The 23,674-nt window shown below is 38.7% G+C and overlaps 1 protein-coding gene across 3 annotated transcripts in view; it reads left to right on the top strand.

Annotated features, from left to right (window-relative positions):
- Positions 1–23,674, top strand: part of GRIA4 (glutamate ionotropic receptor AMPA type subunit 4) — a gene marked incomplete at its 3' end in the record, with an annotated part of 225,109 nt that overhangs the window by 56,922 nt on the left and 144,513 nt on the right. For all 3 annotated transcript variants that reach the window (XM_080339862.1, XM_080339863.1, XM_080339864.1), the window contains exon 3: positions 18,704–18,943. In XM_080339862.1, the coding sequence (XP_080195988.1) occupies positions 18,704–18,943 (240 nt within the window). The remainder of the gene's footprint in view (positions 1–18,703; positions 18,944–23,674) is intronic.

Raw genomic sequence — 23,674 nt, 5'->3', positions numbered from 1 at the left:
AGCTAGTTTGGTTAAATAATCCCTCAATACTATTGTACTTGTACATAGATGAAAAATTATTCAGGAAAGCATGGATGTGTAGTGCATGATCTGAACAGGGAAAATCAAGACAATACAAGAAGCACATAAATAGGACTGGATTTTTTGTAGCTACTCAGTGTCATTCCAGTGAGACACACATTAAACCTAGTAAAACCTGGAAGGAAGTAAAATGGCCCTACTTAGACTATATTTCATCACTGGTAAAGGAGTAGCTGGTGCATCTCTTTCTTTTCTGAGCTGTGTAGGTATAGGAGCATACCTATTGCAGAAATGACACAAAATAGGCTAAGAAAGATACTATAGCTAAAATCAGATTTTAAAAAAAGAAAAGTTTTCTGTACTTCTATGTATTATTTCTTTTTCATAGCAACTCTTTCACTTCAAATCAAGCTGTGAAAAATATTTGGTTCTCTAGCTTTAGTAGCATCCTATGTTCCTTTGTGTACTCATAAACAAGACAGATTCATCAGGCTAAGGGCAGTCAGTTTGGTTCTGCATAGCTGTGTGGGAGAGAAAGATTCTGTACATTGTATGTTGTTCCTGACTGAGTTTAGGTATATGATGTCAACATTTCATTGAAACCTTTGGTTGGCTGCAAAGGCCTTTACACAGCATGATCAGTGTTTTCTAAAGCTGAATGATTATTTACGGAAGTTGATTTTAGCCAGTAATTGCATATTTGTATAATAAAATCATGGTGGTACCTGATTACTAATGAGCTTTCTTGTATGTTACAAATGAAAATATCATAAAACATTTTCAAGACAAATATAATGTGATTTCTTAAAATACATGTTGTGGTAGCTTTAGGCTACCAGGAATTAATAGTTTTAATGGCACAGGTACTTTTAATAAATATGCTAGTATATATGCATTAAAAAAAATGTATTGCAGTCCTTATTCAGGAAAAATTTCCATTTGTGTTAATGAAACTTTTCCTGAAACAGAACATAGGGTAAACAAGATAGTCTCAGAGAAAAAAGGAAAAACTTGCTTTATAACAACTATTTTGAGTAGCTCTTGCTGGAATCATTAAAAATGTGGAAAACCATTTCTAATTTTTTAATCTAATTTTATAACTAAAAATAAAAGACTGAGCATAGTTTTCTTAAGAACTCTACCTACAGTGGTCTGCCTTTCTTCAATATGCCAATAAGCACTAGCAATACATTATCCAAAGACTGTTTGATCCTGCAGAGCACTACAGTGAAAAGCAGCACATACAGAAGCATTTCTATGCTTCAGTGTTCTATGTGATTGATTTGATTTGGGTGCACGTTACCACAGTCACATTTCATCCACCAACTCTTCAGCCAGTGTTAAGCATTTTTTTTTTCTTTTTTTCTTGTTTTTCTTTTTTGTATATAGCAACAGAATATCTGGGAATTATGAATGAATATATGCTAATTAAGACAATAAAGTAGTTTAAAGATACACAAATGTTAATAGGATTTGAAATAAGAGGTAGCTTGAGGCCACTGCTGTAACTAACAGGCCATTTAAAAATTATTAGCATCAGGCCCAGTGGACCAGTAAAGTACAGCTGCCTTTTTAGTACAGTATCAGAGCTAGTGGCCCCTAGACCCTGAGCTTTACTCCAGTGATCACAGCTGTGAACTCTGCTGAACTAAATTTGCTTATTGCTGCAATTGCCAGCATAGAAGCTACTAGCCTTACATAATGTCTGGAGTGATGTATACACTGTTTTGTCATTTGTAAAGCAATCTTTACAGCAAATTAATTTAAGTACATGAACATTTTCTTGCATTTTTTATATTAAGCTGTTAAATGATTTATTAATTTTCAGTGGTCTGTTTTGCAGACTAAGATTGATGTATAAATAAGATGGAGTATATTGCTCACTTTGTTAATCAAAGAGTTCAGTGAAGTGAAGGACTTTGCTTTCATCAGCCCTGAAGTCCAAAAATAAAATGAAAAATGAGGGTTTCATTTGAGAAGGCTACTATTTGAACTGCAAAAGAAGTTTGCATGAGGTGACAGCTATTTTAAATGTCCTGTGATAACCATGATAAAGAAAAATATTTTGTAATGGCAAATTCTGTTTGACAATTTGCCTTCTTTTCCCCCAGGTCCCACAGTACACCTGCCTTTGGTTCCTTCACAGAGATAAAAAGGTGCCAGGCAACGGGTCTCAGCTCCCTTCTTATCTGCCTTCTTTTCTAAAACAGTCACCAGCACATTTCCCAGCTCTGTAGAAATCCCAGGTATAGATAGTCCATTTCAAAATGCTTTGAGGATGAAGCCCCATTCCTGCCAAAGATAGGAGAGAACAAATGGAGAGGGCCTGTGCTTCTGTTTCAGATTAGTGAACGTGTGGAAATACTTAACATGGTGCCTAAAAACCCAGCATAGAGAAAATAGGATTAGCTGAAAACTCAGGAAGAAACAAAAATGAGTAAAAAACATATTTCTGTTACTGCTTACTTTTTGTTAGACAGTTTCTAAGTACAGAAGTCGTGATCTCTGCCTTCAGAAGGTAATTTTTTTAAGAAATGAAGAAAATTCTTTGCATGTAGAGAGGTGTGAGGCAGTGCACAAAACTTAATATTAACAGGTTTTAGGCTTTGACTAGCAATGCCCACTGACTTAAGTGGTTCTGACTACATTTTTGCCATCTTTTTATTATGCTTTACAGGTTAATGTTCTCATTTATAAGCTCACAATCTGACAATGTCAAAAGAGGAGAGATGGAAACAACCTTTTTGATGCTTGTGCCAAGACCAGGATAGGAACCCAAATATCTGCATCAGAGTGTGCCTAGGGAGAACAATGGGCAGATAGTTTGGGGGATGCAGTTTGATTTCTTTGGGTTTATGATTTGAAGCCAGTAGTTTGTACACCCATCTTTTTGTGTATTGGGAAATACCATGAAAGAGAACTGTGATTGCAAGAAAGATTCTGGCATTATTGCAGTCAATGACGTAATAACTCAATTTAGTGACATCAGTTGATTTTAATGTAACTTAGCAATTTTGCTCTTAGAGGAGAATATGAGATATGCTAAGCAATTTCTGCCTATTGAAAAGCTGTGTTGAGTTTCAGAACAGCTACTTGAGTCCAGGGGACAAAGGTCATGCCGACATTCGAAACCTTTTCCTACATTCTACAGGCTCCTTTTAGTCTGGTAGCCATTAGGAGCTCCAGTTTTGGTTAAAAGACGCTGTTTTGTTAGATGTCTTATAAACACAGAGTTACAAAAGAGATGTTCATTCATAACAGAACTTACAATGTCATTATGTCATGTGAAGCAATGTTTTGTGGGTGGTAACTATGCTTTATGAGTGTTACAGAGGCACCCTAAAGTCAATTTTAGGTGGACAACAAGTTCCAAAACAGACTTTATTCTAGCTGGAAAAGTGTAGCAAATAAACCGACTCGAAACAGGAAGTCTCCTTAGACAGTGTCCCAGTCGAAGGGAAGGGCTCCAGTTCACAGTCCCACTGCTCCAAGGAGACCACTCCAAGGGGATCTTCAGCAGGAACTCCATTTTATAGCCTGGTCAGATCTGGCCGTGGTCATGACAACATAGTCCAGAAGCTTCTCAGCTTCTCTGGGCACCTACTTTGTTGAGAACCCTGTCAATTGACTGAGGGTCCCATCCCTCCTGCCCCACCAGCCAGGGTGGAGGTGAAGTCACCCTGCCCTGGGGCAGGGGAGGATGAGACTGTCAGCACTTTGGTACCACCCTGGGTATGTAATGGGGACAGGCACAGTGGGGCACAAAAGGTGCTAAAGAACCATCAGCTGCCCCATTGAAGGCTCCAAATCTCAGGGGTGTGTGCAATTGCCACAGTGAGACAATATGAATGTTCTCAGACAATCGCACATTCATTTCTCCTGCCCCAGAACTGAAAGGAAATGAACTCTCCTTGTTAAACCAAGCACAGAGAAATATATAAATAAGACAAATATATGAGCCACATTTACAAAGTTATGTACTTTTATTTGGTTTATCTGCCTATTTCTTTTAAAGACGTCTAAGCCAACATCTATCCCATTTTATAGTAGAGATTTACATGTATTTAAAATAAAAAGCTATATAGTTTGTATCAGAATAAAATAATTTGTGATCCACAGAAATAGAAAACATGCAGACGTATTCTTATGATGTATACACAGGTGTATTTATGCATGTATTAAACCTCTTTTATTAGGTCTTGCTTTAACTGAAAATAATTATTTAAAAAGCATACTCCATTCATGGCATTTGACACTGAAATCTGCCTTTCACATCAAGTAATTAGAGCTTGAAGTCATTAAGCACAGGGGCATTGCCAGAATCCATCTTTAACTCAGATCTGATGAGGCTGGTCTTCTATTTAGAAGCTGAATGGCTTTTACTTTCAATAACCATGATCAAATGGTTTGTTTATGTTTTATTTTTTGAAAGGTAATTCTTTTTTTTTATTATTTTAGTTATTATGTGAGGCCTACAGCTATTTAGAAATACCTTTTATACACAAGAACTTGAAAGATTATTTTTTTCAGAGAAAGAAGAAACAGCTTGGTGATAAAAAAGGGGAGATGGTTGAAGATGCAGTTCCAGTAATCCATGCTAAGCATTTGATTTTAAAACCAACCAACTGTATTGTGATTGACTCCCACTGGCATGATTGTGGGAAGTTAAGAAGCAGCTCTCTCCTAAAATGAATAGGAAACTGCAAGGCACACAGGGGAAAAAATGGGGTGGGGGGAAGAAAAGAGAAAGCTCAGGGTTTCTTAAGCTTCGGACTTTTGGCCCTCCACAGACCATAACTCCCTGTCATTTTGACATGACATGTCCATAGTCAGTAGAATCTACATGTGAAAAATCCCTTAGCTATGATCACTGCATTATCTGGGGAAAACAGGCAGGCTTACAAGATGCTGAAAAAACTTCAGTGCATTGAGATGATCAAAACAACACGGCAACATAAAGGAACAAGTACAAGTAATGAAAACACAATCTGTTTGAGATGTTGGCATAGATGTCTTAAGTAACCATAATTCCTAGATATATGTAGCCACCCAAACAGGCTAAGACCCATATTTCTGGGAAGAGCAGGAGAGAAAATCTCTTGATATGGTTTCATGTCAAGTTAAGAGTAATAATGTGTAGGATGTTTGAGGGAGGGCTGAAGGGTGAGGTACAGAATGGTAAAAGAAATCTCAGAGAACTCTTGGTGAACTGGCCAGTGTTGGATAATAAGGGTGTCTACATTCATCCTAGTGACTTTTTGAAAATATTTTATTCACTATTCCAACTACATGAAGAACTTAAGTGTTAGAATCTTTGGTTTCCAAATTGGAAAAGTCAGAAAAGCTAAGTGACATATCTGCAGCTAGTGGAAAGTAAAATGGGAGTTAGAGTGAAAATTGACAAACTCCTTGCCTTTCAGTTAGACTGTGTCTATCTCTCCAGGTACTATTTGCCAGTTCATTAGATCAAGTCTAGAAAAGACAGTAAAAGCAATAAGATCACACAATTTATGGGGTAATTCTAGACTGTCAGAAGCACTTCATTGTTCTGGGAAAACCATCATTAGCAATGGTGATATGTAAGAAGAAACAACCCAAACAAACACAAAGTAAATTTTGGATGTACACGACAAAGTAAATTTCATGTTATGGTGTTATTTACTAATCAGAACATACTTACATTAACAGAGAAGAAAAATAATGGAAGCATAGAAATCTCTACTCTGTAAATAAAACCAAGGTCATCAACTGTGAGAAGAATAATAGAAAATTGGAAATTCATATGTCTTGATTCCTGAAATGATAGCTCAGAAGATACCCCCTGATTGGGAAATAGCTTCAGTAGAGCCTTGTGCACTTTGTCAGCAACTGTTCTGTCAATACACAGTCACAGACTGCAGAAAGCAGCAGCAGAATTTTGGTTTTAGACCTGTCTGTTTAAAAGATACTTAGATCTAAGAGTGACCAAGCAAGCAATGTTGTATTTGATGCTATTTAATTAACATTATGTGGTGAATGTCTGTTGATCGTACTGACGACAAAAGGAATCCATGGCTTCATTGATTCTAAATGGTTAACGGCAAAGTAGGAAGAATTATTTAAGATTATGTCCTTGTGCAATAGCATGAGTCAAAGCAAGCAGTGATTTAAGTTGCTGATGAGGAGACTCTTGATGGTACAAAATCTGTCACTGAGGGGAGAAAGCAGCAAAAATTCCAGCCTTGCCAACATTCAAAAGCCGGAACTGGACAGAGAGCATTGTACTTTGTTGGACAACCCGCTTTGGCTGGAATATTAAGATAAAACAATAAGAAAGTGGGAGACAGACTCACCAATGAAAGAAAAATAGAGTTCAAACAGTGGATCAAATGGCACTCCCCTCAGAACGGGCTTTAATTCTAAAACAAAAACTACAAACCAGACAAAAAACCCCATCTCTGTTCAGGTTTGAATGCTAACCACCAAAGGACCATCATCTTCATGCAAGACCAAGTTAGTCACATCTTTCATGATTTCTTACCTTCCTTTCCTGCTTTTTCCCAGACGTTTCAGAGATCTGAGGAGACATTTTCGAAGTCAGAGGGAGCAGTTACATGATTATTCCCCTGTTAAACTCATGTTGAAGTTTAGTACCAAACTTCTCTGATGCTTTAAAAAATGCTTTACTTGATCTTTGTCAAATTACAGCAAAGTTCATGTTTTGTTTCAGTTCAGTTAAATTAGAGCACAAAGTTTGACATAAAGAAGCACCTTTGTTTCGAAGTGTGAAGTATGAATCTATCTGCATCTATCTAAACAATTTAGGTTAGAGACCAAACTGTGTGGCTCCACCTCTCACGTTTCCTATGAAATTTAGTTAATTCCTGACAATGACAGTTTTGCTGGCAGTAGTACTGCAAAATTAACATGTATTTCTCCAAAATGAAGAAAAAATTATCGTTACTCTTTTTTTTCCAAAACCTACAAATAGTTCTTCTATTGTGTGAGAAAAATCCGTGATTATGTAGCTATGTATAAAAAGCTATTTTTGTGTAGTCAACTGCACATTTTATAAGATACCCTCCCATTTAAAATTGTATTGATTTATTTTTCTGTTCTTTTTCTTATGAAAATAAAAAAATAAAGTCTGCTTAAATGTGCCTATTTTCTCCCCTTTCAAGATAAAAAGAAAAAAAGAAAGCTAATGTAGAGAATTGGGCCATCAAAGGATTACTTCTTAAAACAAAATTCAGACCTGGTGTCAGGTTTTATAAAATTGTACTTTTAGGGAGAAAAACAAGCTGCAAAGAAATGTGTTTTCTCTACAAAGGAATATCTGGATGAAGTTCAGATTTGCACTGAAAGGAATAATGTCTCAGAAGGAAATGAATCAATTCACGAACAGCACAACTGTTTAATGACAGAAGCAAAAAAACATTAATCACACAGGCAATCTCGATAAGTTATAAAACATTATTTCTCTAGATATTCATCAAATGAGGATGAACATTCCTTCAGCTAGCAAACTGAAGAGGTGATATAATTTTGCAAGAATATCTCTAACCACCACATGAGTATCTGAGTTGAAATGTTAACCTCAATTAAGCAACTGGGAGATTTCATAAACCATTTTTTTTACTGTAATCCAGTCTAGTTTCCATGCAATCCATTCCTCTCTAAGGTTCTATCCTACAGGAAAAGAAAAAAAAAAAAAAAAAGAAAAAGAAAAAGATAATGGTAGGCATTTTATCCTTGAGAAAACCTGCCAACTTCATAGGGACTTTGTACTGAAAATTCAAACCTTCATGTTTAACTTTTTAAAAACTTCTATGGTTTTGAAAAGCCTGGCAATCTCACATGGTGCTGATATTTCTATCGGGTTTTTTTGAACATCCAAAAAAGAAATTCTGTACCAATGTGGATTCTCATTCATATGACGATGAAAGGTGAATGCTCCTTGTGCATTCTCTGTGGGAGAATGTTCAAAGAGAAAGTTTTGGCAGAGTGAGGGAAGTGCACGTGTATGTGCGTTGCCAGACAGCTATAAATACCAGATCCAGAGAGTGCACAGGACTGGAGGACAAAGGCACAAAGACTGGATAATTTATTGCAGAGAAAGCTGTAAAGTACTTTTAAAAATGAGAAAAGATTTGTTAGCATTCAGCAAATGTGAAATTCATGAGGGGAGTTCTATCAAAAAGATTAACCAATGCACAGCGGCAAGAGAAATTTTATAAATAAACTCAGTGAAAAATGTTTTCTTGTTGTGTAAAAGCGTTCCACTGGATTTAAATTATTTGGAATTATATATTAATGAAAGTAAAATAGTTTAGTGGTACAAAAGTTTTCAGATGGAAAGTACTTAAATATTAAAGCAGTTTTCCTCATAGAAATTTATGAAAGGCCAAGCTACTTTGTGTTCTCCATCAAAAAATGAGAGTTGTCAGCACTTTTCAGGAAAATAGAGATACATAGTGTGTATCTGAAAAATGCCTACAACCCGCAGCTGGGAGGAATCTGCCCGTTGTGTGAGAAGGGCCTCAGAGAAGAGCAGCTCCAAATTGCATTGAATCTAGAGATGGAGAGGGGAGAATAACACAGAGGTGCATTTCCTAAAATGAGACTTGTAAACAATTTTTTAAATGTATATATATTGACATGTAGGTGCCAAGTCTTTCATATCTTTGTAGTCTCCTTTTACAGCCAAAAGAGGTAGGTATAAATCAGTACACTAGTTTATCGTCCATCTTAAGCTGGGATGATCTGTCTTCTAAATATGTCTTGTGAATACACCTTTTCCTGGTCTAGAGACAGAAAAATAAAAAAGTAAAAACTAACTTTTAGGTGCTGAGAATCAGGTGAGACAGTCCACTCTACTCTCCCTACATGCACATATACATACAAAATCATGCTGCTTTCACAGATTCTTTTGGAATTGGCTTGTAGGAAACTTTAATCAATGTATTAATTTGTGAAGAATAAAGCCTGCCCCATATGAAGCACGAAGAGTTCAGTAGTTGTATCTACAAATCCATCTTCTCTGGTCTCTATTACCCTCTCTTTTTTTGTTCTTTTGGGTATCTCCCTGGGTAATCTTCTAAAGTTAATGTTCTGCAACTTAGTGATCTAGTATGACATTGCACACAAAATACTGTATTACAATGTTCAAATTCATTTTAAAATAAGAAAATACTGTGCATGTTAATTAAGCGAATTGGCAAGAAATGTACTATCACTTTCAGCTATTGTTTCAGGAATTGACTTTAAGCAGAAATAGTCTTTTAGAGACAATTTACAAAAATTGTTTCTAGAAACTTAATTATTAATTAAAAAATGTAACAAGTTATCTTGTTTTGCAATATGTTCTCACATCTGCAGTTGCAGAAACAATACTGGATTTGCCAAATTGCCATTGCATCTAGCATATTAAACCAAGGTTTTCTTTGTTCCTAGGAAAGTATGTTTAAATGAGCTGGCAAGTCACTTACAGAGTACTAGAAGTAACCCAGTCCTGTGGGTTAAATGGAGAAGACACTTGTAAATTTTCTGTGCCTCAAGTTTGATGGATCCATGTGTTGATCACCAAATAAATATTCCTGCACACTCTTTAGTACATGCTTAATTTTATGCATGCACCTAAACACACTGACCTTTAGGACAAGTGCTTACCTGTTTTTAGGGTTCCAGAATTTACTATAGAATGGCCAGATAAAGGTCCATTAGGAGCAACATTTATACACATTGGGTTAGCATTCTAGAAACCACAGCTGAGACACTTGGACCATTGTGCTAAACATTTTTACAGTCGTGTAATAGGAGACTAGTCTTCCTGTCAAGTGCTTATGTCCAAAATAGACCAGGCAGTTGAAATGTTGAGAACCGAACCGTGAGGATGTGAAGTGATTTGCTCCAGAGTATGAATTTAGTTTGAGGTTCACTGCCCAATATACCAGACTTCTCATTATCCTGTTATGTCACAGGAAGATAAACGTTTGAGAGGAATAAATATTCATTGTATCTTGCACCTAAATCCAGTACAAATTTGATTTGAATATGCTCTTCCTCTGGGTTGTGTTGGAGACTGTTGATTTTATACTAAATTATGCTATTGCAGTAAGAAAAATACCCAGCATTGAGACCAACTTAATGAGGTACCTTCATGAATTTTATCACTGATATAACATGATAGATAGATTTATTAAAGAGAACAATGTTACATAAAGTGGGTAGATGAAAAACATTATAGGTGTATTAGGACCAGTTTATTACTATCTTAAGACTTGTCTTGAATAGAAAAGGATATTTCTAAATACTGCCGTCCAAAAAAAGGGAAAATGGAAACATGTAGTTTCTTAAAAATTATATGGTTAGATTTTTGTGTCTACTGAAAAAAGCACCAATCACAACCCTAATAATTTTCTATTTCTAGACGCTGCACCCTCTAAATCCTCATCTACCTTTGCCTTTTGGTCACAAACGTGTTTAAGCAAAAGGATTACCTTCCCCTGCATTTGGAATGCATGCATCACACTTTGGGCAGCATCATGCCTACAGCATAATAACTGGAAATAATATCACATCATTACTTTAAAATCAGTTTATTGCTCTACATTTTAATACAGTATTCATAATGGAAGTGAACAAAAAGAGACTAAATTAAGAGCTTTCCAGTTAAAAAAAAAATCACAAACATTAACCTCTTATGCTAATAGCTGAAAACTACATAGGGATGAATTCAGATCACTTGTCTTGTAATACTAGACCCCTGACTGGCCTTGTGTCCTCTTCCAGGAGGTGGAGGTCAGTGCAGTGATCAGGAGGAGGTGGATCAGGGAGCACAGAGAACAGAGTGAGTGTTGGGATGTTCTGTGCAAAATGAACAGAAATGTTTTGACATTTGAACAGGAAACTCTAATCTCAAAGCTAGTTTAGAAGTATTACTTAATCTCATTCAAGTGTTGGAGCTTTCACACATGTAAGCTGATAAATCATTTGACCTTGAGAGGCAGGTCCTTATTTAGATTAAATGATTTTGCCTTTTGTGCTTAATCTCACTTGTGGAGCTTGCATCTCCATATGGCGAGGCTGTTCCTCTTGGAAGGAGTTCTGTAGGCTGAGAAAATTAGCCCAGTACTTTTACATCCTGGCAAATGCAGGCACACCACAGCTAAATAAAATAGAGAGTATATGGGTGTGATCTGTGACAACATGCATCACTCATAGCATTGCAGGCACACCTCAGATGAAAGCCTTCTTGCACTATTGTGGTGGCAAGGAAGTATAATTACTTTTAAATATTTTTGAAATTTATTGCCATCCACAGTTTACCAGGTGTCCTGCCTTTCTGTGGACAGTTTTTGTTGGGGGAGGGCTGCAGGGGTGACCTCTGTGAGAAGACACAGCAGCTACCCCCGTGGCCGACAGAGCCAGTTTTCAGCCATTCCAAAACAGACCACCAGCGTTGCTGTGATGCCCCTGTTATAACATCTTTAAGAAAAGGTAAAAAACACTGCATAGGAGCAGTGAGAGACAGGAGTGAGAAAATGTGAGAGAAAAACCCTGCAGACACCAAGGTCAGTGAAGAAGGAGGGGGAGGAGATGCTGCAGGTGGTGGGGCAGAGATTGCTCTGCAGCTCATGGAGAAAGATCATGGTGACACAGGCTGTCACCTGCAGCCCATCGAGGACCATGTGGAGCAGAGATCCACCCTGCAGCCCATGGAGGACCCCTACTGCAGCAGGTAGATGTGCCCTTAAGGAAGCTGCAGCCTGTGAAGAGCCCACACCAGACCAGCTCCTGTCAGGAGCTGTGGCCCATGGAGACCCACACTGGAGCAGTGTGTTCCTGAAGGACTGTACCCCATTTAAAGTACCTACAGTGCAGCAGTTCATGCAGAACTGCAGCCCAGGGGAAGAAGCCATGATGGAGCAGTTTGTGAAGGATTGTATCCCATGGGGGGACCCCACACAGGATTAGGGGAACAGCATGAGGATGGAGGACTGGCAGAACCAAGTTGTTATGGACTGATCACTATCACTGCTTCTCATTTGGATCTCCAAAGCATAGGTGGAAGTGAAGAGACAATAATGTAAGACTGTCCTCATATCTGGAAACCTTCTGTAAAGCAAACTGCTCTTTCCATTTTGGTGCTTCCACAGTTCGTGAGTTTATGACAGACCAGTGGGCCTGTCAATATATCTGTAACAGCCAGCTGTGCCAGCTGTGCCAGGGCTTCCCACGGAGGAGCCTAGAACATTGTGAACAGCATTTAAAAAATCTCATTCCAGAGCCTGTGCCCTTGAAGACCCAGGGTCTGGGACTCATGGGTCTGAAAGAAGATTTACCATACTGCTCTGTGTTAGACTGTGTGTCTTCCAGATTGCTATCTATATGGTATAGGTACCATGTAGGCCAGGGGTGTCAAACTCATTTTCACGGGACTGGTAAATGTAACTACTCCTACATTTTGTAACTACTCCTACTCATACATACAGTCAGTCCTAAAATTACATTTGGCCCTTTGAAGGCAACCACAAGGCTGATGTGCCCCCCCCCCCCCGCCGTGAAAATGAGTTTGACACCCCTGAAATAAGCTGCCAAGGAAAAATAATTATGTTGGCAGACCAGCTGTGCTCTGCTTATCAGACTTAGTTTTGTAAATATATGGTTAGGGTAGTGTTTTATGTTTTTCTTGAAGAAATTCTAAAACCAAATAGTAAAACAAGACCAATATAATGTAAATATGTCTGCAGGTATGTACGCATATTTATGCATACACATTTCTTACAAACCTTCACTTGCCACCTTCTGTGTCATTTTCCTGGTTATGGTGAGAGTTTTATTTAGACTCTTAACTTCCCGTGTCCGTTTAGAGGATTTAAGCTATATGGGTTTAACTTCTGGAAATCAGCAAGTAAGAAGAAGCTGGGATTCTCTTATTTTCATTTTTCAAGAGAAAATTTGTGTTTAAATTGTGAGGCTTGTCTTTAGAACAGTAATAGGGACTTTGGAAAGTCTCTCAGGGAAAGAAGACCACATGTGGCTTGACTGTGTCTTAGCAAACCCTGCAGTGTACAATTTTTGCCATTTTGGTGTTATGATTTTTTTTTTTAACTGAGGGTCCTGTGAGTCACCTATTCTTTTACAGTGATAGTACTATTACATAGTTCAATTCGCTAGAATAGAACATACCTAATTCATATTACAGCTACTGCAATAACATTATCTTGGCCATTTAAGGTGCATTGCAACATCTTCTCTGGAGTCTGACCTCCACATTTATCTTATCTTTGGTGAGACCAATGGCATTGCAAAATTTGCAGGAGAAAATCGTATGTGTAATACTGGAATTAAATTGTCAGCTATGAAGAGATGTCTGGTTTAAAGACAAATTATTCAATATATTTCAAAGTATGCTCATGAAGGTGTGTTTGTTACTACTTTATGTTTATTGGGAAAAAATCTTGAACAGAATTTTCTTAGAGTGCTAATATGAGAATGTGTTTTACCAAGCATAATTTGGTCCATTTATAATAAATAAAATGTCTTTAGAAGTGTGAGAGAAATAGATAAAGAATTGGAAAATCCAGGTAGTCATGTTTGCCTGGAGGCATTTTCTGAGAAAAGCAGTGAGTCAGAATGCAAATCCTCATGGCTTTGCTGATTTTTGTGGTTGCTCCTGATTACTGTAACATTGATTCAGTAGCATTGCAGCATATCTGCATATAGTTAAGCCTAACCTCCATAGTGTCACAGGCATTTTTCCTCTCTGTGGGTACTATACTGAGTAAGAAAAAAATCTCATAACCTTCATCTTAGCAAAGAGCAAAGAAAGACACTATTCAGTAACTTCCCAGTCTTCATCTCAAGTATAGTAGCACAAGTTTTCTTGGATTGGTTATTTCAAGGCTTAATGATAGCCAGATAATGTTTTATTGCATTTGGATCTAGGCTGTGGCAAAGATAGTTTGCTTTGAAAATGTGAAGAATTGTTATTTTATTATTTTTAGTTAAAAGCAGTTTAGGGTCATATAATGTAATTCTATGAAATTTGAAGTTTGACTTTTGTCCCTCTCTTTTTTTTTTTTCTCTATCCCAAGAATGAATTTGAGCTTTAACTCCACTAAGTGTGCAATTTCACAGCTTGACATTGATTTCTTGAATTTTTCATCATGTAAAATCCTACTGTATGGACCACGTGTTATGAAAAGTACCCTTTGCCCATATAAAACTGCCAAGAAATAAAGCGATACAGGGCCTTAATGAAGTTTTTCTCCAAACAGGAAACACAATAAGTAACTACCACTTATGTACACAAGGTTTACATTCAGCTATTGCAGTTGGCAAAGTTGACTGGACTGTGGTTGAAAATAGAGGAGGCCTGCCAGTTCCTCACAGAAACACTTGTAAAACATTGAGAAATCCCTCTTCAGGGGAAAGCAACATACAGGATGTTTCTCCAGAACTGAATGAATGATAATACAAGAAGTTACAAGAAAGAAGAGTTTAAAAAGGGTTATTAGTAGGAAAGATCATGTTGAAGAAATTAAGAGGTGTAGAAGAGATTTGTTGCAAAAAAGAAAGCCTAAGTTGGGGCTGCCAGTGAAAACTGAAACTTGGAAATGACATTAAAACAACAATAGAGGGTCATTTACGTATTTAAATCCAATGACAGGAAACAGGAGAATAATTGAAGCTGTTATATATTGATGATGGGACAGTGTTGAGGTTTTGATTCTGGGGTGACAATAAAACTGTGGCAGATGTATTGTTAACCCTCTCTCCTCCCACTTCCCCCTTCAGCCCCTCCCTCTCCCCCCTTCCCACTCAGGACAGGTGATCAGGAGGAAAAGAAGGACAGAGAGAAGAGAGTTGGAAAAATTAAAAATGTTTTACTAATGCTACTAATAAGAATAGAGAAAATAGTATAAAATATACAAAACCAATCTTGAAAGTCCCAGCAACTGCAGAGCCGGCACCCGGAGTCCTGGACTGGACTCTGCAGTCAACCGGAGCTGGATTCAATCTGTCACTAGACCTCAGTTCGCAGGGACGACTAGCAAGGTCCTCTCCTAATGTCCGCCATGAGGAAAAGGGGTCGAGATCCTCGTGATCTCCCACTTTTATATGAGGTATTCACGTGAATGGGATGTTACACTCCCTTGGTCAGTTTCTTGGTCACCTGTTTCTCGTTGCCCCTCTCACGAGACGAACATTCATGCTTATCAATAACTTCGCATTCCATTGCTATGTTTACCAAAACGTATCTGGTTTTCCAGGAAAATGCAGCTAATATGAAGGCTTTAGCTGACAGGCAAATTCACTAAAAGAAAAACTTGTTTTTAACAAAACCGGCACAGACAGAAAAACAGGAAAAACTAGTTAGAGACATAAAACTAATAGATACTTCCTGTTGATTATAACTCAAGGAGGATGTTGACCTTAAAAGAGGCATGATGGCTTTCTTCTGTGGTTCTTAAAGACTTGCTTTATTGAAGGGCAGATGCAATAACAAGTGCTTCTTAGTAGAGCTCTTAAATGAGTTGTGATATGTGTGATCAGTGAATAGGAACCATAAGACCTATTTTTAACGGGAGACATAAAATCTGGCAACCATGGACCTAGCAGATTAACATCAGTAGACTGTAAAGTTATATAACAGATTTTGATGGGAAGAAAGCTTTAAAATATGGCTATAGCCAGAAAATGGGATAAAATGCAACCAGAAGTTATTAAGGTAGAAAGTATGGGATCAATGCATATCTTCCAGTTGCCAAAAAATTGAAGTAAAATAGACACGGTCCTAAGAAAAGAGATTTATGAAAATAAAGACAAACAGGCAAATTAAAAGGTAGGCATGAAACTAAGGGAAGCATGGCAGCAGATGCTGCTAGGAGAGGAGGTACCAGGCTGGAGAACTATGGCTGCAGGAGGAAGATACTAAGAGACTGATTTTACAGTGGCCGCAGGGATAAAAAGTCAGTATACCTTGATGTAATTTGCTGGTGAGGCAAACACAGACATCAGTAGAAGTTCAGAGCTGGCTAGGAATATAACTGTGGAAGTAAGCAATTTTGAGGGGTACAGTAATAGCCATGAATCACAGAATCACAGAATGTTAGGGATTGGAAGGGACCTCCAAAGATCATCTAGTCCAATCCTCCTGCCAGAGCAGGAGCACTTAGATGAGGCTACACAGGAATGTGTCCAGGCGGGTTTTGAATGTCTCCAGAGTAGGAGACTCTATGACCCCCCTGGGCAGCCTGTTCCAGTGTTCTGTTACCCTCATTGAGAAGAAGTTTCTTCTCAAATTTAAGTGGAACGTCTTGTGTTCCAGTTTGAACCCATTACCCCTTGTCCTACCGTTGGTTGTCACCGAGAAGAGCCTGGCTCCATCCTCATGACACTCACCCTTTATATATTTGTAAACATTAATAAGGTCACCCCTCAGTCTCCTCCAAGCTCAAGAGACCCAGCTCCATCAGCCTTTCCTCATAAGGGAGATGCTCCACTCCCTTAATCATCTTTGTTGCCCTGCACTGGACTCTTCTCCAGCAGTTCCCTGTCCTTCTGGAACTGAGGGGCCCAGAACTGGACACAATATTCCAGATGTGGTCTCACCAGGGCAGAGTAGAGGGGAAGGAAAACCTCTCTCCACCTACTAACCACCCTGCTTCTAGTACACCCCAGGATGCCATTGGCCTTCCTGGCCACAAGGGGCACAGTGCTGGCTCATGGTCATCCTGCTGTCCAGCAGGACCCCCAGGTCCCTTTCCCCTATGCTGCTCTCTAATAGGTCATTCCCCAATTCATACTGGAACCTGGGGTTGTTCCTACCTAGATGCAATACTCTACACTTTCTGTTGTTACATTTCAATAAATTTTTCCCTGCACAAAATGGAAAACTGATAATAGTAACTAAGAAAAATATTCTACTATAAACAGAAGCTCATCATTTGGAAATGGCCCAGAAGGAAGAAGGAGCAGAATTTTGACATCACTGAGATGCAGATTTAGAAGAACGCAATGTAATTTAGGGTATGTCAGCAGAAGTATTTTGCAGTAGAGATGAGGAAATAATGTAAGAAGAAGCAGAAGGCCTCCAGCTTGACTTCTAAATCTGTGGGTCATATGTGTTCGAGGAAGATGAGCTCAAACTGCAAAAGCACAGAATAACGCTTTTACATGATTGATGGAGTGGCAAGCCAGTCATTTGATGGGTCTTGGAGAATGTATGTTATGTAGTCCAGCAAAGAAAATATTAAGAGGGTTTGTAAGAGCTGTATATCAACATAGTGAAGGTGAACTTAGGGGAAAGGAGAAAGCTTTTTAAAAAGCTTTCTTTAATGCATAATCTGGCTATCTTAGGTTGGGGGCTGTGAAAGTGGGGCAGCACATAAAATCACAGAATTGTCCTCAAGCCACTTTTCCAGTTCTAGCATCATCACTCTATCAATTTCTGGATAAATCACCCAACTCTAGGGAGAGAAATGCACAATTTGTGGTTTTGACTCTTTATGTAGTGACTGTAATAGGAAAGAATTAAAGCTGAAATGGTTTCAGTCACCCCATTTGTTAAGTATGTACTCTGTACCCTGACTGTGCTGCTGTCACTGGATGACTGTGACCTCCAGGATAGGAAAGAGGAGGACATCATCTTTTTGGAAAGGTCTGACATATTTTTCCCATGTTTAGGCTGCAGGTAAGAATGGATTGTGAGGAGGGAGGGTGTGGATCAGGAGAACATAGACAACACAAACTTAGGAGAAAATGGGTACAATGATCCTCTGACTCTTGCTTTCTCAATTTTTTGTGTTTCTGGGCTAGGTAACACTATTAATGATCACAGTTTCTAATAAGTTGGTTTGTACTTCAAAAAAAGTGGCATGTTTTTCATTTAGCTCTTTATGAGTTGCTAGAAAGGCAGTTTTTTTTCTCAAGAAAGCACCGGTATGCCTGCTTTTATGTGCATAGATCAGTAAAGCCTTTATCCAGTCTGCTGAAATCAATAAAAGTCTTTCTCTATGTCTTACATGAGTCCAAGAGCAAATCAAAACTAAAGACTGTATGTTCAGGTCACTTGTTTTCTGGTTTTGAGGTTGACACAGAGCAGAAATAAAAGGTTTGGGACAAAAGTCTGGTCACATTGTCTTAGTACACTCTCCTTCAACTGCTTTCTAAAAGCCAAGCAGATTGTTCATGAAGTAGGCTTTTACTCAGTGTCTGCAGTAGAGTTTTAATGTAGCACAAGGACTCCCTGTGTAAAAGTGAGAGAAGGTTCTGTATTGTTGCAATTCAAATTGTCTAGATTTCACTTAACGTTTTTCTGATAATTTTCATGTTTTAAAATGTGAACACTCTCCTGTCTAAGGTAATAGAAATGATCAGCACCTGATAATATGCAGAGCTATGGTTGACTTTTCACTGGTGTGCAAAAATACATGCTATTGATTTCATATTTTATTTTGAAGCAAAAACACTATGAATATTGTAGAGTTTTCTGAATAGGATCAAAAAATATCAGAATATTATTTAGCTATTTATTTATTGGCTTCCAGAATGAAACACATGTGAAAATGTAAGTTAACTATACAGACAGAAATGGAAATCTTCAAATCAAAAATCTGAGGATGTTGAAATGTGTAAGTAAGCACTTACAGATTTTGTCACTAGCTGAACTCTCATTATTTTTCTTCTCTTCCAGTTTGCTCCCAGTATTCGAGAGGAGTTTTTGCCATTTTTGGACTATATGATAAGAGATCAGTGCATACCTTGACCTCATTCTGCAGCGCCTTGCACATCTCCCTTATCACGCCAAGTTTCCCCACGGAGGGTGAGAGTCAGTTTGTGCTGCAGCTGCGGCCGTCGCTGCGGGGAGCCCTCTTGAGCTTGCTGGATCACTATGAATGGAACCGCTTTGTCTTCCTGTACGACACAGATCGAGGTGAGTTGTGACCCAGCTTTCTTATCTCTTTAGTTCAAATGGCTTTTGCAAGAACTGTGCATTTTTATACTGTATTGAGAGCTTGGGGAGTCAAATTTTAAGGGCCTTTGAGGTGAAATACCTCTGACTGAGTAGCTGTGTGGCTGAAGGAAGAATTCCTTCGTCTGTAAATATTTGCTGTTGGATGCACATAGTGTGTAATCGACCAGCTGAAGCCTGTTCGTTAAGTCTAGAATACTAAAACATTTTAACTAATCTTGGTGAAACAGAGACAGTTCAATAAGCAGAATTTTACAGCTCTGTTCACTCTTCAGTAGTTAAAAGTACTTGAAAGTACAGTACTTAAATGTACTGTAAGAGAGATGGGGACAGACTTTTTAGGAGGGCCTGTTGCAGTAGGACGGGGGTAATGGTTTTAAACTAAAGGAGAGGAGATTCAGGCTGGACATGAAGAAGAAATTTTTCACAATGAGGGTGGTGAAACACTGGCCCAGGTTGTCCAGAGAGGTCGTAGATGCCCCATCCCTGGAGACATTCCAGGCCAGGCTGAACAGGGCTCTGAGCAACCTGATCTAGTTGAAGATGTCCCTGCTTATTGCAGGGAAGTTGGACTAAATGAGCTTTGAAGGTCCCTTCCAATGCAAATTATTCTATAATCCTATGATTCAACTCAATTCATAAGTGACAGCAGTACAAAGAAGTAGAGAGGACCAGACTCTTCTCTGCACCTGCACTGGTGTAAGCTGAGATACAAGCAAACCCCTTGGTGCTTCCATGGCTTGGAGGTCAAGGCAGTGAGAGGCTCACTCGGACTCAGCATGAGCCCTTAGGCTGTAGCAGAGAAGTGAAGGTGAGAGGCAATATCTGCCAGATGAGAGGTATCCATGGGAAGCAAACAGAGGGAGTGCTGCAGTAGCCCATCTTCTGCTCCTTTCATCTGGTGTCCTCTCTGTGATGGACTCTGCTTTTATAAATTAGACAGCACGTTACACAAAAGCCTACAATTTCTATCCACATTCTCCATTCCACGTTCCAGAGAATGTCAGAACTTTTAAGTGGTAAAAAACTTCAAGTGCATCACTGAGCCTCAGTGCCAAATTGAGAAGTAAAATCTCTTGTTCTTCACATCGTGCATTCATTCTGCTGGCACAGCTCTTTGCCTTTGTTTATGGAACAGGACTTAGCCAACATGGCTGAGCCTCTGAGAGAGAGGCAAGATTTTTATGTTGATGGCTTGCTTTCAAGGGGGAAGCGAGCGACATAGCTGTAGTCAAAATAATTATTTTACTACAGCTGTTTCAATACAGCACCCCATGTGGACAGTCTATTCTGGAATTAAAGTGGCTTTATTCCAGTATAATTACTCTGCAGTAGAAATAGGGAATTATACTGACCTAACTAAATCTGTTTAATTATTTGATTATGACTATAGAAGTCAATTTTCTCATATTTCTCAATAAATTTTAGTGAGCTTTTAGCTTGATACACTGCCTAAATACCTGAATTTAAATCAAAATGTGGAATGGAATGGAATGAAAGGGGTTGTATTGTTCCATAATTGTGTTGTGGTGTTGTTTGTTTGTTTGCATGTTTTTTTAAATAAACATTTTTTTAACGTTTGGTGAACCTACAAAGGAAGTTCTGAGAAACATCATAGAATGTATTAGATAACTGGAAAGAGAAAAAATTAGCAAATTTAAAAGTGTTCCTACTCAAGACATAGTTATGGGTAACAAGAAAGCAAGCACATGATTAGAGATGTGATCCTACTTGTTCAACAAATTGTTAAGAGAAGTACACAACCTGCAGTCACCTTTCTCATCTAAATTCACATGCTTAATTAGACTGAGACATCATTTTTAAGCATGCAATATCACACCAAGGGCAGTCATCATCTATAACACTGTGGTTAATAAATGTTTCTTATGGCACTGAACTCAGCAACTCTGAACTCATCAGCGTGTCTTTGATAAAAAGATGGCATTTGCTGGCTTTGATGCAGAGGTGCTACATTGGATAGTCTCTCAAATTCTGAATAGGTCTTGTGACTCGGTTTAATGCAGGAGAAAACAGGATTCAAGGTATCTTTAGGTATTAAGATGACTGTAAAGATACATCATTGCTGAATAATTTTCACCACTATTCCACAATAGAAATTTTTAATATGAAGCTGAGATATGATAAGAAAAAAGCATCATCTCTTCCTATCAGTGTAACTGGAAAAAGAAACAATCATTGATGTTGAGTCGTGGGGTCTCTGTCAGGGAGACCAAAACCTAACATTGTCCAGATTTTTGCCAAAGATCCTTGCTTTACATGTCAGATGTTTCCCTGTCTCTGAGCAGCCCCATCCAGCCAAACTGAAGGAACTGCCTGGGCCTTCTGGTTTTGATACTGAACATCCGAGTTGATCTTTGCTTCTTAACCAGGAAGCGATAAGTGAACTCCTACAGGGGAAGGTAAACCATGAGCGTAAATTCCAGCCAGACACAGTAGCTGCCTATGAAGAAGGCAGCATTGAACAGCTGTCGGCATTGTAAAAGGCAGAAGATCTTGGCAGAAGACCATATGACAGAATAAACTTACGCAAACCTGCAGGACCAGTGGTGACATGCTCTGGTGGGCAAATGCATGTTTTCAGACCTGCTTTCCCAGCCTTCCCATCCTGCTTACTTCTTGGTTCTGTTACATGCAGCTCAGTTACCGCTTACTCTTAGGGGATGAACAATTAAATCCTATTATTAAGGTAGATTTCTCTGTCGTATCACTCCATTCATTGCTTTGACAGCTTATTAGTTCCCTGCAGAAGACCAGTCTCTGTGCTACTGGGGCCATCTATGTTAGCATTTAAGTTCAAGTCAGGAATGCACTCGTCTCATCTCTCCAAGTCATTCCCACATACTGCACTTGGGTTTATACCATGGAGTAGTCTTGGATCTCACAAATTCTGATGAGGTAGTGGCTTCAGCTATTATGTTAAATCTCCACTTCTGATGTTCTGCCAAACTCACAGTCTGGAAAATCACTGGCCTGTGACAGCATGAAGATAATAGGAAGAATGGCAAAGATACAAAATGAATTGGATCTAGCGGGGGACATTACAGGAAAGGAGAACAGGTTTTGCAAGAGACATTAAACCTAAGAGAAAGATGAAGGAAAGTTCAGCTCGTTATTTAACAGGAAAAGTGAGCCAGTAAAGAGTGACACAGAAGGCTAAAGCCTCAAGGGTCCTTTTGTTTCAATACATTCTTCTTTCTCTTACCTTCCTTCCATAAAAAGGCTTAATTATGACCCAGTGCTTAATACAATTAATATTAACAATGAAATGCCAGGAACAGAGACAGGACATGGAAAAAAAGGCTGAAGAACACTTATCTAAGTCATGCAAAGCATAGTGGAAAAGGCGTGAAATGAAAACCATGCCTCTGTGAGATATTGAGAGGAAAGGGAAGTCCAGCTGGGGTGAAGTGCTTAGTTAATATTTGATGTCACCTCTAAAGGGACTTAAACAAAAGAATCAAATGAGTAGACCAGAAGAACATTTAGCTTATATATGTTCTTTTATTGTGACTGAGAGATATTTCTTTTAAAAAGAGGCATACAATCAAGTGGAGCTGTGTATCTGCAAATCCATGGGATTTTTGGTCTAGCGTAGGCAGATCTGTAGTATGATCTTGCTGGGTAACTACAATATTTTCTAGCACCAGAAAGCAGAAGTTGGACCCTGAAACCACCGAAGGCTGGAGAAGTTTGTGAGGTGTGAGAAGCTGTTTAAGAGTAGAATTGTAAAGTCATTTAGGTTGGAAAAGACCCCTAAGATCATCAAGTCTAACCATAAACCTAACACTGCCAAGTCCACCACTAAACCACGTTCCTAAGTAACACATCTACATGTATTTTAAACACCTCCAGGAGTGGTGACTCAACCACTGCCCTGGGCAGCTTGTTCCAATACCTGACAACCTTTTTGGTGGAGAAATTTTTCCTGATATATAATATAGAATCAAGAGCAGCAAAAATTGAGCATACCAGAGGTCGGTGTTAGTTTTCCACATTGTGTTTAGCCTTACTGAGAGCTGGAATGGCTGAAGTTGCTGGTAAAACACAGAAGTAAGGGGTGGAGGGCTGTGGAGCAGCATGGGACACCAGGGAGGGTGACAGCCAGCAAGCAGGAAACTCCTTTCACAGAAGTTCAGCATCTATTTGAATTCAACCATGTTTCCCAGCAAGAGTTTTCAGTTCCTGACTGTGACTAAAGAGCGGCGGCAGGAGGGGTAGAGCTACCAGCTGGCCTGGCAGTTGGCTCACCAGAGGCAAGGACTGTAAAATAGTTATAGTTCTCTAGAAATTACACATTGTGTGTGAGCCTGTTTATGTACCTTGTTGATTTTTTTTTTTCCTTTGCTCATTTTAATTACCTATTGTTCATTAAATCAGTTCAGTTATGGTTGCAGGTGAGGAAAATCAGCTTGCTGTGCATAAGATAATTTTAATTTTCCCACATTTCTGGATGGTGTTTTTATAGCAACCCCTTTAAAGTTGAAACCATTCTATTTTATGACAATCTAAACCTGGCAGAAGGATTACACTAGTGCCGATGGTCTGTTTGAATTGATCGTACAGTACACAAACTAGCAATCTCCAAGCTTTTGCGTTTGGGGACTTCTGGAGGATAGGTGAGTCCCAAACGTCTGCAGAAGGCAAAAAAAGCTACAGGAAATTTATAGCTCT

Source organism: Nesoenas mayeri, assembly GCF_963082525.1.
Source record: "Nesoenas mayeri genome assembly, chromosome: 1".
Lineage (NCBI taxonomy): Eukaryota > Metazoa > Chordata > Aves > Columbiformes > Columbidae > Nesoenas > Nesoenas mayeri.
The sequence above is the reverse complement of the archived record's forward strand: the minus strand, read 5'-3'. Positions and strand labels throughout refer to the sequence as shown.